The sequence below is a fragment of the Rhinatrema bivittatum genome, chromosome 8 (genome assembly GCF_901001135.1).
Source record: "Rhinatrema bivittatum chromosome 8, aRhiBiv1.1, whole genome shotgun sequence".
Lineage (NCBI taxonomy): Eukaryota > Metazoa > Chordata > Amphibia > Gymnophiona > Rhinatrematidae > Rhinatrema > Rhinatrema bivittatum.
The window spans coordinates 230696564-230714230 of NC_042622.1; the positions used below are offsets into that span (position 1 = coordinate 230696564).

The 17667-nt window shown below is 47.9% G+C and overlaps 1 protein-coding gene across 1 annotated transcript in view; it reads left to right on the top strand.

The window, feature by feature from the left end:
- ATP8B3 (ATPase phospholipid transporting 8B3) overlaps positions 1-17667 on the top strand; it is an 84647-nt gene that overhangs the window by 62641 nt on the left and 4339 nt on the right. The window contains exons 20-26 of the mRNA XM_029614130.1: positions 95-170; positions 976-1117; positions 2499-2769; positions 3351-3574; positions 9402-9485; positions 11173-11412; positions 13720-13858. Coding sequence (XP_029469990.1) covers positions 95-170; positions 976-1117; positions 2499-2769; positions 3351-3574; positions 9402-9485; positions 11173-11412; positions 13720-13858 — 1176 coding nt within the window. The remainder of the gene's footprint in view (positions 1-94; positions 171-975; positions 1118-2498; positions 2770-3350; positions 3575-9401; positions 9486-11172; positions 11413-13719; positions 13859-17667) is intronic.

Genomic DNA, 17667 nt, shown 5'->3' on the forward strand with positions numbered 1-17667 from the left:
TTACGTAAAAACCATAACAAGCTGTATTCAGCAGACTGGAGCTTGTTTATTTCAGAGAGGCCAGCGTTTTTAACATGGATTTTTCTTGTTGCAGAGACTGCAGTGAACATCGGCTTCTCATGCAAACTGCTGACTGATGACATGGCGATTCTGAATGAAACGGAGGTCTGGTAAGAATGCCTGAATTAGGATTGGATGTATCCTTCCAGTGGAGGCCGCTCCTATCAGTACCATGCGACCTGAAAAGTATTTAGAAAGTGTGTACGAGTGTGGGGCATGTTGGGGGGGTGAGGGAGGTTTCTAAATATGTTTTAGTTAATATATAAAAACCCAAAGAAAAATACCTAAAGGGTTCGTAAGATAATGATTCTCACAATCTGTATCGTGTGCCATTACAGAGAGAATCTTGGGGACATGTGATGTGCCCAAGGGATAAAGGAAGCAAATTTGAAAACACTGCACAGATGTCGCATCACTCTCCAAATTACTTGCCTGTTATATCCTCCAGTTAAATCTTGAATTAGCCTGTAGCATAAAATGGTTCAGTAGTAGAATCCCTCCTAGAAATGCAATAAGTGGAAAGCGAAGATTAGGTCTTGCAAGATACAAAAAAAACAAAAAACCCACCCCATACAGTAAAATGTCTATCATTCTTGTGTTATGTCAATCGTAGCATGAGTTTATCCTTTTTTCTTTTTTTTTTCTAGCCAACAACCATAGCTGTGAAAGGCTGTGCACTGAAGAATTAGGTGCCCAGAATATCAGAGATTTTTTTTTATAAATCATAATAAAATTGGACTCTTACATGTAAAATAGATATTGCATCATAGAAAGAGGTGCCCAAAAAAAACATCACTTTCAATGCTGTGCCTCAGGATCTCCTTTCATTTAAAACAATGTACAGATGTCAAGAGAAATGCTTTTTAGTTTTGACGCACATTTCTTGTTTTGGTGCCCCTGTATCCCCGTTATCAGTGACATTCTGGATGCCTACTGGGAGCACAACAATAACAGAACCGGCAGTGCTGAAAATCTGCTGGGTAGCACAGTGTTCAGGAAACACAGGGCAAGTCTGCACCATGGCGCGATGGCACTCGTCATCACAGGAGAAGTTTTGGTAAGGCCAGGGTGAAGTTTACAGTATGTTGATCAGTCTTGTCTCACACTTGTCTGTCACAGTTACCTGCTTATATTCTGCAGCTCTGAGAGCTGAGAGGCCACACTGACTTACAAATAATTCCTCAAGGACAACTGACTTGACGCGAACACATCAGAGACGGGGCACACAATGTTTGACCCTTAAACTGTAATTTGTTTGGTCTTTTTTTTTTTAACTTCCATCACTATCGGGCCGATACAGTACAGTGCGCTCCAACGGAGCGCACTGTTAACCCGCCATTGGACGCACGTTTTCCCTTACCCCTTATTCAGTAAGGGGCCGAAAACACGCGTCCAACCCGTCGAACTTAATAGCGCCCTCAACATGCAAATGCATGTTGAGGGTCCTATTAGGTATTCCCGCACATTTTGCTTTCAGAAATTAGCGCCTACCCAAAAGGTAGGCGCTAATTTCTTCGGGCAGCGGGAAAGTGCACAGAAAAGCAGTAAAAACTGCTTTTCTGTGCAACCTCCGGCTTAGTATCATGGCGATATTAAGTTGGAGATCCGAAGGATAAAAAAAGTAAAAAAAAAAAAAAGAAAAAAAAATTGAAGTCGGCCCGCAGCTGTCGGGTCACAAACCGGATGCTCAATTTTGCCGGCATCCGGTTTCCAAACCCATGGCTGTCAGCGGGCTTGAGAACCAACACTGGCAAAATTGAGCGTCGGCTGTCAAACCTGCTGACAGGCACAGGCACAGAATCTCGAGCCCACTGAAAGCCACGGGTTCGGAAACCAGATGCCGGCAAAATTGAGCGTCCGGTTTTCGACCCAACAGCCGCCGGCCAACTTCAAATTTTTTTATTTTTTTTTACTTTTTTTACCCTTCGGGACCTCCGACTTAATATCGCCATGATATTAAGTCGGAGGGTGCAAAGAAAAGCAGTTTTTACTGCTTTTCTGTGCACTTTTCCGGTGCCGGCAGAAACTAGCGCCTACCTTTGGGTAGGCGCTAGTTTCTGAAAGTAAAATGTGTGGCTTGGCTGCACATTTTACTTACTGAATCACGCGGGAATACCTAATAGGGCCCTCAACATGCATTTGCATGTTGAGGGCCCTAGCAGGTTACTGTATTGGCCCGTTTGTCCATGCAGCGCTGATATTCAGCGCTTCCCTTCCTGGTGGACTGTCTGAAAACTTTCAAAATGTCGTGGGGAAGACGAAACAATTCAGTATCTCTTTAGTTTTACAAAAATGTGTGCTGCGTAAAATGTAACAGAGGTGCTTCATGAAAGTGAAATGGTTCCTATGGGCATTAGAGCCTTTGCTTGCTGTGGAAGATGATGAGTCAGAACCCGGTCAGAAGCATGGAGTGACGCGTTCTCTTCCCTTTTCCTTAGGGTAAAATCTTGGGGTATCAAGACAAGAAAAAACAGCCGTCCTTGGGGTGGCTGACAGCCAACTGCTGCAGAAAAGAGGCCGAGCAGGAAGAAGACGCAGAGAGCCTGAGGGAGAGGGCGTTTGTGGACCTGGCCTGCCTGTGTCAGGCTGTGATCTTCTGCAGGGTGACTCCAAAGCAGAAAGCCGTGGTGGTGCAGCTGCTGAAAAGACATAAGAAAGCCACCACGTTGGCCATTGGGGATGGAGCTAATGATGTCAACATGATTAAAAGTAAGGGCACAAGTGACGGCCACTAAACTATTCCACCGTCAGGCCGACCATTCTTCACCCCGGTGTGGCCTTGGGCTAGCCTGATGGATCAGTGGTGCTGCTGTGTGAGGGCTCAGTTCCTGAGCTCAGCGTCCTCTCCCTGGGCCAGGGAGGCAGGCTTCTCTGCACCGTCCCTGGCTAGCAAAGACCAGGAGGTGAACGGAAGTAAAACGTACTGTAATGAAATGCAAGCGAGGTTAGGGTACTACTGTTGAAGACCTGCTGCTTGATCCATCTGGGACTTTCATGTTCTTCGTGTGGATTGCTAGATAGAGCGCACTTGCTAGTCCCAGGTCCTGCAGAGGAGCATGGCTGATGACCTCTAAGTATGGCATCGCCAGCAATAAATAGTCCCCAGAAGTTGATTCTTCCTCTCCGTCCGACGGCTTTAGAAGCCTTAAAACAGCTTAGTCATGACATCTAAAGCAAACGCAAGTCTGATTGTAGATGAAGAGAGGGCAACCTACTCAGCAATGACAAGCTGGTAACTCCATGCTGGTTTTTTTCTTTATTGTTTGTTTTGTTTTTTTGTAATTCTTCAGCAGCACACATTGGCGTCGGTATAAATGGGCAGGAAGGGACGCAAGCAGTCCAAAACAGCGATTATGCCCTGGCACAGTTTTGTTATCTACAGCAACTCCTCCTTGTCCACGGCCGGTGGTCCTACTTTCGTGTCTGCAAGTTCCTCCGTTACTTCTTCTATAAGACATTTGCTGGTGTGCTGGGGCACATCTGGTTTGCCATTTTCAACGGATTTACAGCCTTGGTAATTAACTTATTTTGCTCTGCTTTAACCTGGATCAGGGAAAGGGGAAGGAGGAGACAAGCAGCCACAAGTGCTACTTTTCACAGTCCACTTTATTCGGTACCCGCTGCTCTGAAGTGGATTGTGGTCCTGCGTGTAAGTTAAAATGGCTATTGTAAGTGAAAGCCCATTAATTATATGGACTGTTACCCCCATTAGGAAGTAAATCTTCAAAATGTTGTCACTCAGTTCCTTTTTCAAGTGAGCATCTAAAAATTATAATTAAGATTCAACTAGGGAACGGATTTTGAACAACGTGCCGTTAACCCTGATTTTAATAATTGACTAATTTTAGTTCCGTTTCTGGTCATTGACAAGCTAACATAAAACTGTACCTAATAATCCCATTTAAAGCCCCAACTCAATAAAAATTAAGATGCAGATAGAAGTTCAGCCACAGGATGTGGAGCTCTCCAGTCTTTTGCATTGAGTCCCGCATGTATGATTATCTACCTGTTAGTGAGGGGTTGTACGTGTGCAACAGGTGCACACGTACAACCCCTCAGAGAATGGATCCGATCAGTGGAGGCCAGACCCGTAGCTGCTGACAGATTTTCAGTGACATAATAGAGCCGCCTGGAAGGAGACCATTACTTTGGTGCGCCAGGAGGTGATCCCTTAGCTAGGACCTGCCTTCCAGGTGATGCCTTATCCTTTTGAGAATGTGGCGACCAGGGCATGTGCCCAGGAGGGAAGGGTTAGGACTGCTATCAATTGGCAACTTGCCTGCCTGGTGCAAAGATAAGCAGACCTCATTCGTCATGTCTATAGAAGTTTAGAGCCTGCTGGGAAAGCACCGGTTGTTGTGATATTATGTGGGTGCCAACAACATGGGAAGGTGCAGGAGGGAGGCTCTGGAGGAGAAATTTTTAGGATTTTAGATAAGAAATTGAGTTGCATTCTCAGAAATGCTCCCCATTCCATGCCCAGGACCCTAGAGGCAAACCAAGCTCTAGAGTCTCAGTTTGTGGATGAGATAATAGTAAAGGGAATAGGGCTTTAGATTTGGTTAAGAACTGACAGGATAGGCTTCACCTTAACCAGAGTGAAACCTGGCTGCTAGTGCTAACATTTTAAAACGGATACAGAGCAGTTTTTAAACTAGACCATGGGAGAAAGCTGATAGTTGCTCAGAAGTGCTTGGTTTGGAGGGTGGTATCTCCAAGGAAAATAGGAAAGTTAGAATATCCCTGTAGAGAGGTTGTGGTTAAGGCTGAAGCATCCCAAATGGTTGTAAATAAAGAACTCACAGATGTGAATGACTCTAAACTGGCTGAATCTTCTGCTAATAGAACACAAATACAATTAGAAATACAAATAAAAAATACTGTATGGGAATTCCATAAGTCTGAATAGTAAGACTGGAGAGTTAGAATGTATGGCATTATACTAGATGTAGTGGAAGGAAGATAACCAGTGCAATACATTCCAGGGTGTAAATTAGATTGACATGACAAGGCAAATCAAATTGTTGGAGGGATGGCAGTATATATAAAGAATAGCATAGCGATAAGCAGGATAAAATTCCTGCAGACAAAAGTGCATGCTGCGAGCGCGGAGGGGCGGTCACTTTCTCATGGGAGATTGTGAGCCCTTGGATCACGGCGCGGCTCAGGGAGGAGACACACCGTGAGAGGTGAGCAAGTACAAGCACGGGCAGAGCGGGAGCAAGGCTGGTCTGAAGACAAGGCAAGGAACGTCTGGAACAGGAACAAGGCAGGTTCAGCCCTCCACTGGACCAACACGCACCAATGAGACCCAGTATCCCAATGCTGGTCTCGGACATAGCCCTCCGGCCACTCGATAGCCCTTCCGGACCCGCCACTTGGGAACGACGAGTGCTTTAGGCCAGATGGAGGCTGAGGGCAGGAATAAGATAGGAACTAGAGGACACAGACGTAGACTCAGGATATTCAGAAGATTCAGACATAGACTCAGGATACTCGGAGGACTCAGGCAAGGATTCAGGATACTCGGAGGTCTCAGGCAAGGATACAGGAGAAAATACTTGGTGAGTGCTGCAACACCACGCACCCTACCCAGCCGTCCATGGCTGGTCGTGGACTACACCGAAGACGAAGCAGACTCCAGATGAAGCAGTGGAACATGAAGCCTGGACATGATGAAGATTCAGGAGAGGCCTGCACCAGGGCGCGCCCTACACAGTCGCGGACCACACTGAAGCGGAGAAGGTTCTGGCAGAGTCTTAAGCATGGACGGAAGCAAGCACAAGGAACTCCGAAGACCTGGACAGGATACTAGACTCAGGATTCAGAAACTTGGCATTAAAAACAGGAGCCTTCCGGAGGCTTGTGCTGCAGATGAGAAGGTAGGCCTTGTGCCACAAGGCACCCTACGCAGCCCCCCATGGGCTGCTCACAGACCACGACAGAGCATGCCAGGAAAGGTGAACAGATAACCTGGGAACTGGACGCAGAGCTGAAGATGAGGAAGACAGAATCAGGGCTGGAATATTGGACATCAGGGACATCAGGACGCCGGGACATCAGGACTTCTGGAACATTAGGAACAAGGTACAAGCGACGAAGGAGCTTCGATGAGGGATGAGACCTGGAACATCAGGACGAAAGAGACCAGGAACATGAACAAGATGCAACGAAGAGCCATCAAGACACACACAGGAAGACCACGGAGGACCTGGACTGAAAGGAAGACCACAGATACTGTGAAGACTGGATCCAAAGGCCCTAAGGAACTGAAACAGAGCCCCTTTATAGGGCTTATCCAGGCATGGATGGATGACATCATCGGTGAGGGCCGCGGGGCTTTTCCTGCCGCTGGCCCTTTAAAAGTACAGAAGAGGCCCGTGCCTGCGCCTAAGGAGAGTCCAGGAGGCAGGTTGCATCAGCGGTGTCCCCGCCACGCGAAACAGGCAGCGGCAGCCTCCTGCTGCTTGACGAGGGGATGTCCCAGCGGCGGCACTATGCCGCGAAAATCAGAGGAGGTCCTAGCGGCGACGCACAGGCCGCTTAGGAGGAGTCAGTGGCGGCTTCCTGCCACACAGGGAATCCCAATGGCATCCTCTCCGCCATGAAGGTGGAGTCAGCGGTGGCAGCATGGTCCGTGGTGGCCTAGGCCGCAGGGAAGGATCCCACGGCATCTGGTGAGTGAAGAGCCTGTACATAGGATGGGGTCCGCGGGCAGGATCGTCACAGTGCACTGAATCCTTATGGATAGAGATTCCATGTGTGATGGGTAAGAGTATAGCAATGGGTGTATACTACTGTCCACCTGGCCAAGATGAAGAAACAGACTGTGAAGTGCTAGCAGAAATTAGAAAGACAAATAAATTTGGCAACACAATAATAAGAGATTTTAATTACCCCAGTATTTAATGGGTCAGTATCTCATCAGGATATGCTAGAGAGAATGCTTTTTTTATATACTATAAATAAATGTTCCATGGAGCAGCTGGACCTAAAACTAACCCGGGGAGGGGAAGGGCTGCTCTAGATCTAGTCCTCACTGGAATGCACAACCTGATGCAAGAGGTTACTGTAGGGTTGCTTGTTTTATGGCTGTAAACCAACACTATACTGGCCAGCCCTGAGGCTGGTGCCATTTTTAAAGCAGAAATGGCAGGACAGGAGTGACTAGGGATCGCTTATGCCCCTTTTACCATTCCACCCGCACTATGGAAGGGGTTAGAAGGCAGCAGAGGCCATGGAGGGGCATTTCTTTTTGTTTCTTTTTTTTGTTTTGGGGGGAGAGGTTTGTTTTAATCTTTATTTCAGTTCAGCAATGAACTAAACCAAAATAAACATTAAACAAACCAAATCCTGAAAAAAAACAAACCCAATTGAAATTAAAATTTGGCCCTTGCACATCCCTAGTGGACAAAATATTGAAATCCTCAGCTTAGTGTGAGGCGATGGTCAAAAAAGCAAACAGAATGCTAGGAATGATCCAAAAAGGAATGGAGAATAAAACTGAGAATATCACATTGCCTCTTTATCGATCCATGGTGTGACTGCATCTTATGTACTGTGTGCAGTACTCATAAAATCCCTTTTTCACTCAGTGCACAGTCAAGCTGTGGAATCTCTTGCCAGAAGACGTGGTCAAGGTGACCAGCGTGGCGGGGTTTGAAAGAGGTTTATCCAGGTTCATGGAGGAAAGTCCATAAAACACTATTAGCCACGTGTCTAAAGAAAGCTATGGCTATCCCTGGGAGTGAGGAACAAGAACTAGGTCTACTTTATGGATGTGCCGGGTCTTTGTGACTCGGGACTGGCCAGCGTTGGAGGCAGGGTGCTGGGCTTGATGGACGTTGATCTAACCCAGCGTGGCACTTCGTATGCTCTTATGACAAGGCAGAACTGTTCTGGAATTCCAGATACAGTACCGGGCTCGATGTGCCTTAGCAGCCAGAGGAAAACAGTGAACATGGTCAGTAATCTGCTTTGTTGTGCAAATCATTATTATTTCAACACTGCTTTTTCCCTGCTCTTCTGAAGCAGAAACAAACGTCCCCTGATAAGTAACTCGATGTGAACTAAATTTCTATGGGCCATATTTGTAAAGTGTTCCTCACGGTTTTGTTCTTTGAAGATCCTTGGAATAACGAGACCATGTGATCCTACAACTGTTTCTGTTGATCAATCCAAGGAACTTATCTTTCTAGATAGGAAGATTGGTTCTTACCTGCTAATTTTCGTTCCTGTAATACCCCTGATCAGTTCAGACCAGTGGTGTATGCATCCCTACCAGCAGATGGAGGCAGAGAGCAAAAATGTTCAGACACTGCTGTATAACCGAGAGTGCCACCTGCAGACCCTCAGTATTTCTGTCTCCAGCAGATGGCAGAGGTGCAAACCTGCAGTCTGACAAAAAAAAAAAAGAAAAAAGAATTTAGTGTTAGCTGAAGGTTCAGAGATTGGACTGCAGGCTCCCTTAGGTACCTTTGTGGACATCCCTCAGGTGGAGCCGGGCAACCCGGGGGCTGGTAAACCCGTCTGTCTGTAGCCCACTGATTCCGGAGGCCATGATAGCCAGGGAACTGGCTCCCTCGTTGCCTCCAAGGTCTCCTCCCCTCAAGCCATCGTCCTGTTTTGTTTCTTGTTGGTTTATATTAAGTTAAAAAAAAAAAAAGAGAAAGAAAAAGATTACATGAAGCCCAGGAGCTTCAGTTCGGTGGGAGGGGAGTAAGGACAGCGGGGACCGTCAGAGCAGGTAGCAGGGGAGTGAGGCGGGAGAGCCCACCCTTTCTTTCTACTGCTGGGGGATCCCGGGGTTTGGAGGAGGTTTCTTGCGTGCCGTTGGGTGCGGTGCGGCCTGTTCTTCTTGATCGGCGCACGCCGGTTTAAATCTTTCCCCTTAGCTCTGCTGCTTGTGCCTCGTGGGGACTAGGCGCCGAAACCATGCCAATCAAGCCAAGGAATTCTCTTTCTAGATGTAGTAATATTAAAGGGAAGGCGATAAGACAGGCCATGCCTGAATGGGAGACCCACTCTTTTCTCTAGCTTGCATTAGCTGCACTTCCTGCATGCCAGCAAGCCTAGGATGAAGTCTGAGAAGCCACTCACAGGAGCAAAACACATTCCTAAGGAAAGCAGCTGGAGAGGCTAGCTACTAGAGAGAGCAGGGGCACTTAAGCTATCATTTTGTTGAGACTTCTTGCTTATATTAAATTCACCAGAGATCACCTGTGGTCTAGGGCACTGCAAAAGGAAGTACATTTGACAGACTCATGATCTTTACCTGTTGTCCAATTCTCTGTTTCTGTGATTTTTTTTTTTTTTTTGACACGCTACCATCTTCCCTCGAGACGCTGTATGACACCTGGTTCATAGCATTCTACGCAGTGTTCTATACGTCCTTACCAGTGCTCACCATGGGACTGCTAGAACAGGTAATTACTCGTCAAATACCTATGCTGTTTCACCGTTCGTTGTTCCACAGTTGTAGGGAGTGCAGCTGTATCAGACCTTCACTACAGAACAAAAAAAAACAAAAAAAACGAAATGGCCTCATACTTATCAGGACAAGTATCTTGATCATTTCCAATAGGAAAAACTAGAGGTATAAGCCATTTTTGTGGCTCAGAAATTGAGGACTCTTGGGGGTTGATATTCTGAGTGTCAGGGAGTGGGTAAGTTATCTGGGTAAAGTTATGAGAGTAACTTTATCTGGATATTCAGCGGGGCTTACCTGCGTAAGTCTGCCACTGAATACACCAGGGTAAAGCTATGTGCATGACTTTACCGTGGACAGCTATTTTTCCAAACAGCTTTGTACACGTAACTTTAGCTAGACAGCACTCAGTGTGTGAGCACTGGTTAAAATGTAGCCCCGCCCCTGGAATGCCTCCAGCCCCGCCTCTTTTTATATCCAGATAAATTTTGTCTGCCAAATGAGTTATGCACACATAACTTATCTGCTCAGCAGAGGAAAATATTCAAAGCTTGGCTTTTTTTCTGGCTGACTACAAAAGTTAGGCCAACAAAGCCTTTGACTGTCGACCTTTGGGTTTTTTTCTGTGAGCTTCAAGTTGCCTAGTGGCAAAATGCATTGGCACAGTCTACCTGCATAACTTTAGAAAGGTTTTAAAATATTCCTAAAAGTTACAAGGATACCCCACATATCTTGCCCCTGCCAGATGTGGTGCCCCTAGGTGAGGGTCTGTGTTCCCCTTTTAAACTTCTGGGAGTACTGAGTGGGATCACTTCCAGTTATTGCCCCCACAAGGTTGTGTCAGAGCAAAAGTGCTCTGGCAGGCCTGAAACCAGTAGCTGCCTGATGAGAACTATTGCCTCTCATGTAGATCCACAGACTGGCTTAAGCAGAGGTGGGCTCAGTCAGCTGTTAGCCATGGCTGCAACTCCTGAGCATCTGGATTGATCCTCAGGGGTTTAAAAGGGATTGATGTGAACACCATGATGTTCTGGCAATTTGAGAGTTAGAGAGCCAAAATGTATTGAGCCGTTGGACCCAGGGAGACCTGCGAGTGTTCCTACCAATGTGTGGTGTCTGTGTACCTCTTCCTGTAAGTAGATGAGTAATTGTGGAAGTCTTGTTTAAAGCATTGTGAAGTTCCTCTAACAGTATCAAGTACATAGAAGATTGATCTAACTGGATTAACTGACCCAGACTGGATCATTGGTTGTGTTTATGCAGTCCTTATACTGTGTAGTCTTACCCTGCAGAAATGTAGGTCAGCTCTGAATAAACCCCTGCTTATTCTCTAAACAGGAACTGATTCATAATCTGCAGGGAAATCCTCAACCTGATGAGTTGACACCCATAGACATGTGCCTACTTTGCCTAATTGGAAATCCAGGCCTGGACCCTGCTATATCTGCGGCTCCAGCCAGGCACTGGAAAATACACACTTATATATGTAATATACATGCATATCTCCTCCACAACCTCCCCACACCTCATGAAATGTACTGTTTTCACTGTTGTTTGAAAGGGAAGATGAACAGACCTGTAAATTGTTGCTATTATGTCAGCCTGAGAGCAGGCAGGGGCTTCTGTGAACTACTGCAGACGTTTCTGCTATTATCGTCAATCTCCTCTCTGTAATTGGTTGGCAGGATGTGAGCGCCAAGCTTAGTCTGCAGCTTCCAGAGCTCTACAGAGTGGGCCAGACTGGTTCCCTCTTTACTTACCGGACCTTCTTATGGTCATTCTTCAATGGAATAACTACCTCCTTGACGACCTTCTTCGTATCTTTTGGGGCTTGTTTCGACACAGCTTCTCTGGACTACCCCTGTGATTATAATTCTTTTGCGGTCACCATATCTACAGCAGTTGTGCTGGCTGTTACTGTTCAGGTGAGTAGAGGTCCCCCTGATTTTGTATGCATCAGCTGAAATGCTTATAAACAGGTTGGGCATTTTTTTTTTTTTTTTAATGGTTGTTGGAGTAATGCTGGCCTGTTCTAACACAACAGAAAATCTGAATGTAAGAAGAATCAGAATACCAGGATCTTGCGTTTTGTAGTTGTAGGACCCTTTTCTCAGCTTTAATCTGTTGTCTGCTGGAAGACAGGATGCTGGGTTCGAGGGACCTTGGTCTTTGACCCAGCATGGCACTTCTTATGTTCATAGTAACGCAATAGATAACAGCAGGAAAAGACCAAGCAGACCATCCGGTCTCCCCAGTTATTCCTGTCCCCACGGTCAAGGATATCTCCCAGCTGCCAGCCGCAGAGAGAGATTGCCCATAGGATAACACTCCTCCCGCAAATCTTCCTCCATGTCATGCAAGATCTCCTTTTAAGTACACATTTAGCCCCCCCATCCTTTCCCTTGTCCAACCACAAAGTCACACAACGATTCAAACAATCAGCAACACCAGCACAGCTGTTACATGAACATCTAGATTCCTAGGTCCCTGCGGGGTTTTTTTTTTTTTTGAATGGCACCCTGGCACCACCAACCCGATCAATTTGGGGAGTGTATAGTCTGCCGGACAGACCTGGTTACGTGAGTGCCCGCATTTCCGCGAGGTGGAAAATCTTCAGAAGGATGGCCATTTTATTTGCTGTAGCAAAGATCACAGGGGTCAGGTGGCCACCTTTATAACAAGAAAACCGGTTTAAGTCTGTAAGTGGCACCCGACTCCTGTCACTTTTGCATTTCTGTTAGAACCTCTACTCCTGCAGACAGATCCGGCTGTGAATTAATTTTATCTTGGCAGCCAAATGACCCAGTTCAAGGAGGCAAGGCCCTAGACCCGTCCTAGATTTCTAGGGTTGCCACCTCAGCAGTGAGAATCAAGGCAGATGGTCTACAGCCACCAGCGACCAACTTAGCCTCCAGATTTCATCCGGGAGCAGATGTCAACCTGGAAAGGGATTTTCTGCCGTCCCGAGAGAAAAAAGCCTTGTGAAAATACACAGCGTGCAGTAGATAGGGCTATTCATTTTAAAAAGGGAAGAACCTGCCAAATAATCTTAAATCGAATTTGGTGAGACGACCCAGAGTAGTAAATCAGGAACTGGAGTAGACGTGGCCAGTTAGTGTACATAATATTCTGTACTTAGGGCCAGGGACACAAGAATACTTAGACTCAGTAAACGGTATAAAGTAAATTTTATTTGGCATTATAAGTGTTCTTGGGAGATGCTGGATACTGGGTGCCCTTTGTCTTTCAAAACTGACCAGCATCTCATTGAATACAGGAAGTGACCCTTCTTTTATAGTTAAACATACAGTATTGTCGAAGTTTCTAGAATTACGTGACTGCCCAAAGACTCATTTACAGAGTCACATCATGCTGTTGTCATGACAACCTATCCCTGAACTGCCCTGACAAGTTTTCCCAGGTGTAGCTCATTTGCCCTCACTCTCCAGATAATCCTTTTGTCCTGTTAATGATCTTGTCCAGTGAGGTTTCAACAGGATAGTGCCTGAAGCTCCCGCGTTGCTTGCTTCTGTGTGACCCAGTGAATAGGCCTCACCTTTTTCTGGTGCCAGCTTGTCTATCTGCTCAGGGACATTCTGCAAGTCATGCTCAGAGTTCATTCAGCTCTGACAGGCCACAGAAAAGCAGAGGCGTCTGGGTATTTTCCTTCTCCTTTGTTGGTTTGCTATTCAGGCATTCTCTTCATTAGTGCTTCCATAAAGCCTTTGACACTCTTCCAGACCGAAGGCTGGCGAGCAAGCTATCCGGTCTGGAAACTGGAAGGAAAACTGTAAACTGGGTGAAAAGTCTGTTAAGCAACAGGAGGCAGAGAGTGGAGGTGGACGGAGGGGCGCACTCTGCCAAAGGGATTGTGACCAGGGGGGTGTCGCAGGGATCAGTACTGGCATGCAGCTCAGAGGGAGGGTTAGTGGTGGGGGTCGGCAGCACTCTCGTTCGGGGGGGGGGAGGGGAAGAGACCCAGGGAAGACGCAATAAGATTTCCACATTGGTGGTGCATGGCCCACTCCGTTTTAAAGTTGGCGGTGCCTGTGCACCATCGTGCACTGTGGACGCTACGCCCACGGATTGATGGCCTTGAAAAGAAAGAAAGAAAAGAAAACGTTCAGCTGGGCCAATGATGCCAAGTAAAGCTGTCAGTACACGGAAGAAACTCTGCAGATTGTAAATTAAAATGTCCTTAACGCTACGGCTTCTGATTTTATTCCCACCAGGTCACTCTCGATATCTCCTACTGGACTATCTGGTCAGGCCTGGCTGTGGTCGCCAGCCTTGTGTTGTATTTCCTTCTGTCCCTTTTATTTGAAAATTTCCGGTTCTACATAGCGGCGCCAACTATATTTCGGGCTCCAGGTAAGAACAAAAACCAAACCACTTTATTTGTAACGGGTGGTCTCGTACAGCTTGAGCTTTCAAACTCACATCTTGCGAGACGTCATGTCGTGCTCCTCTAAATCACTGCTGTGGCTTCTCACGGATGTTTTTCACTGGGGGGGGGTGTTTTAGTATTTTTTTAGATACAAACTGTGGTGGTGGGGGAACCCTTTCATACCTCTGGCTCCCCAAACCGATTTCTTGCAGCATGCTGATATACCAATGTTAAACATGAGCAATGCATGCCATCCACCCCTCTGAGGACACATGTTCGAGCTGCACTAGCTAGACAGCCATCGAGATTACTTGTCTGTTCACATTCTAGCTTGGAAAGAATTCTGACTGTTTCCTTTTTTTTAATTGTGTTTTTGGCCTGGTGGTTTCCTCCTCCTTCTCCTGCTCCTTTGGGGTTTCCAGCTCAATCTGACCTGGCCTATGTGGGGGCTACGGGGCAATTGCCTTCACTGGCAGCTCTCTGAGGTCTATCTCCTTTTTTTTTTTTTTTTTTATAACTCAGTCAAATCTACCCATGTCAGCTCCCTACCCCAGCACCAGGACCACCGTCCCTCAGTGAGGCTAAAAGCACACATGAGAAGCCACATTTCTCTAGCTGCATTGAGGGGGCAGTTTTCCAAAAGGACAATTTACCCAGGTAAATTGCTTGGGAGAATTGTCCTCTGTATACAGGAGCATTATTTTTGCATTAATGGGGGAGGAGAGTCGACTCAGCTCCTACCTGTTCCTGACTACCGGATCCTTAACCTTTTTTTTTTGTAAACTTTACTGCTCTAACAGCAGTCTCACTGAACTTCCTCCCTTGCACTGAAGAGAGCTGTCCAGCTCAATTCAGCAATTAACCAACAGGCTGATACAGTAAGGACGCGGTAGAAAAAGTGCGGCAGTGCCAGGCGCCCGCTCGTTTGCCGCGCGCACGGTTCGGATCACATACCGCTCGATGCAGTATTTAAATAGCATGCAAATGCAAGCCGCGTCCAAAGCGCGTCCAAGAAGCGTCCATGAAGCGCAATCCATTTTACCGTACAGAGCGCTATACAGCGCCTATGCAGTATCCTGGGTGCGCTGGTACCTGTCATTTCAAATGACAGGTACCAGGAAGTGGATCCCAACTTTAATCAAAAGAAAACCTAAGGCAAGCAGGGCGCAGGGCGAAAAGCGACTCGACATGCTATTAAAATATTGTAAATCGTTGGACTTGTACAGTACATATTGCTCTATTCTGACACTAATGTTAAGGGTGCAATCCGATATATTTTGTTGTGTTCTGCCTTCTGATACTGGTATGGACTGTATCCTTGATATTCTGTTTATTGGTTTGTGTACCTGCCACTGTTAATAAATCTTTAAATTACAAAAAAAAAAAAATATATTGTAAATAAAGCGTAACAAAAGTTAACTTACTTTTTCTTTCAGCCCTCTCTGCCCTCCTCCGGAGGTGCGCACCACGGCTCCCCTGCCTCCCGGGGGCAGCCGGCGGCGAAAGCGGCTTCCAGCGGCCCCCGCCGGAGAAGATGGATGAACGCACGTCCGTAGTGCACGGGCGCTCGTCAGCAAAGGCGCATGAACGGGCGTGCGTGACATCACTGCGTACATTCATCGAAAGCATATGAACGTACGCCGTGACGTCACGCACACCCGTTCGTACGCTTACACTGGCTTGAGCGCTCAAATTGACGGACGCCCAAGTCAGCGAAAGTGTATGAACGTACGCAGTGATGTCACGCATGCCCGTTCATGCGCCTTTGCTGACGAGCGCCCGTGCACTACGGGCGTGCGTTCATCCATCTTCTCCGGCGGGTTAGAAACGGGGTAACTGCGGCCACGCTTTACTGTATCTGGCCCACAAGAGAGAAAAAGTGAGAAAACTAATTTTGAAGCCCAACACGTGGCAGGGAGGGATCCGGACCACCGAATGTGCACCTCACAGTTATGGGATGGGGAGTTCAAAAAGGTATCCGACCCCCCCCACCTCAACCAGTTAGAGTAGGGGCTCCGTATCCGCAACCCCGACCCCCTGGGAGGAAGGCTCTCAAACTTTAAAAGAAAAAAATACCACCAAATCCTAAACCAAAACTGCAGGGTTCAAGCATCCGTCCTGTCCTGCTGGGAGGCAGAGAAATACTGAGGAACTGCAGGGGGCCTCAGCATAGTTAAAGCAGTGGCAGTTTTATTTTCTCTGTCTCCGCCTGCTGGCACGGACGTATGAACCCAGGAGTCTGGACTGCTCCGGTACGCACAGGGAATTTTGCATTTTTCATTGCCTCTGTATATATAAGATGGATGTGTGTGCGCGCGTATGTTAGCAGGTGCACAGACGTAAGCACACGCCCCTCCCCAACTGCGCCCCCGGGGAGTCCCTGTGCACGCAAGCCTCCCCTCCTAGCGAGGGGGCAGTTGTGTAACAGGTCGTGTCCAGGGCAGGAGCACTGTTTTACCCGTGGAAATGGCCCCACGTAATTGCAGGACTAGGTGGCTGCTTTTAGCGCACGCAAAGTTAGGGAAATTTCCAAAGAGATGCAACCTGCTTTTTTATTTTTTTTTTCCTATTTGACAGCGAGGGAGCGCAAAAGCTGATTCACTGAGGGTTTTTCCCCCCACGCACACAAACAGTAACGTTCAGTTAAAGATTCCCCGTCTGTAACGTGCTGGGAGCGCACAATACAGACGAGTAAGGCGAACCAGCGATACAGTCTCCAGTTTCACGCGTCCTTAGCGCTTCCTAAAATAGACTCATAACCCTTTCCGCACCCAGCATGTAAATGAACGAAAAAGCTGTATAATGAAGGAATTAGCTATTCCCCTCCGATACTGTAACGGGCGCTGATACTATCTCCTCCGTAACCCGCTGTTCTGCCGCGGCCTTAACGTGCTAGTTTACCGCCTCCCCCTAGTAGGTGTTAGTGTAGTGTAAAAAACATTGCTTACCCGCCCTGGTCCCGTCCGGTCTCCGGTGTAGCCCCAGTCCGGTCTCCTGCAGCCCCGTCCAGTCCCCTCCTCCCGAAGCAAAAAAAAAACAAAAAACGAAAAAGTAGCAAGGCTCGGGCCTGCTACGGTAGTCCCTTCTCCCTTCCTCCCTTCCTCCCACCAGGAAGTGTAAAAAGTGTAAAAAACAAAAAACCAAAAACCTGTGTGTATATAAAAAATAAAAAAATTTTTAAATACCTGTCGGAGGGCCATGGGTCCAGGCGGCCGGTGGGCGGGCGGGCAGGCGGCGGCGAGAAGCAAAAAAAGCGGCATCCGGGATCCGGGGGCAGCAGCGGGATCCGGGGCGGCAGCAGGATCCGGGAGCGGCGGGTAGGTAGCAGCGGCAGCAGGGGGGAGCGGCAGCGGGATCCGGGGGGTCCGGCAGCGGCAGCAGGATCCAGGGGCGGCAGCAGCGAGAAGCAAAAAAAGCGGCATCCGGGATCCAGGGGCAGCAGCGGCAGCGGGGGGGCAGCGGGATCCGGGGGCGGCAGCGAGATCCGGGGGGCGAGTAGGAGGCGGCGTGTTCGATCGGGCGGGCAGGTAGGTGGCAAAAAAAGAAAAGATGGCCGCCTGCACGGGGGGAAGCGTGCAATTGGCCGCCAAACGTCGTGACGTCACGTCTTCAGCGGCCAATTGCACGCTTTCCCCGTGCAGACGGCCATCTTTTCTTTTTTTGCCACCTACCTGCCCGCCCGATCGAACACGCCGCCTCCTACTCGCCCCCCGGATCTCGCTGCTGCCCCGGATCCCGCTGCCCCCCCGCTGCCGCTGCTGCCCCCAGATCCCGCTGCCGCTGCTGCCCCCGG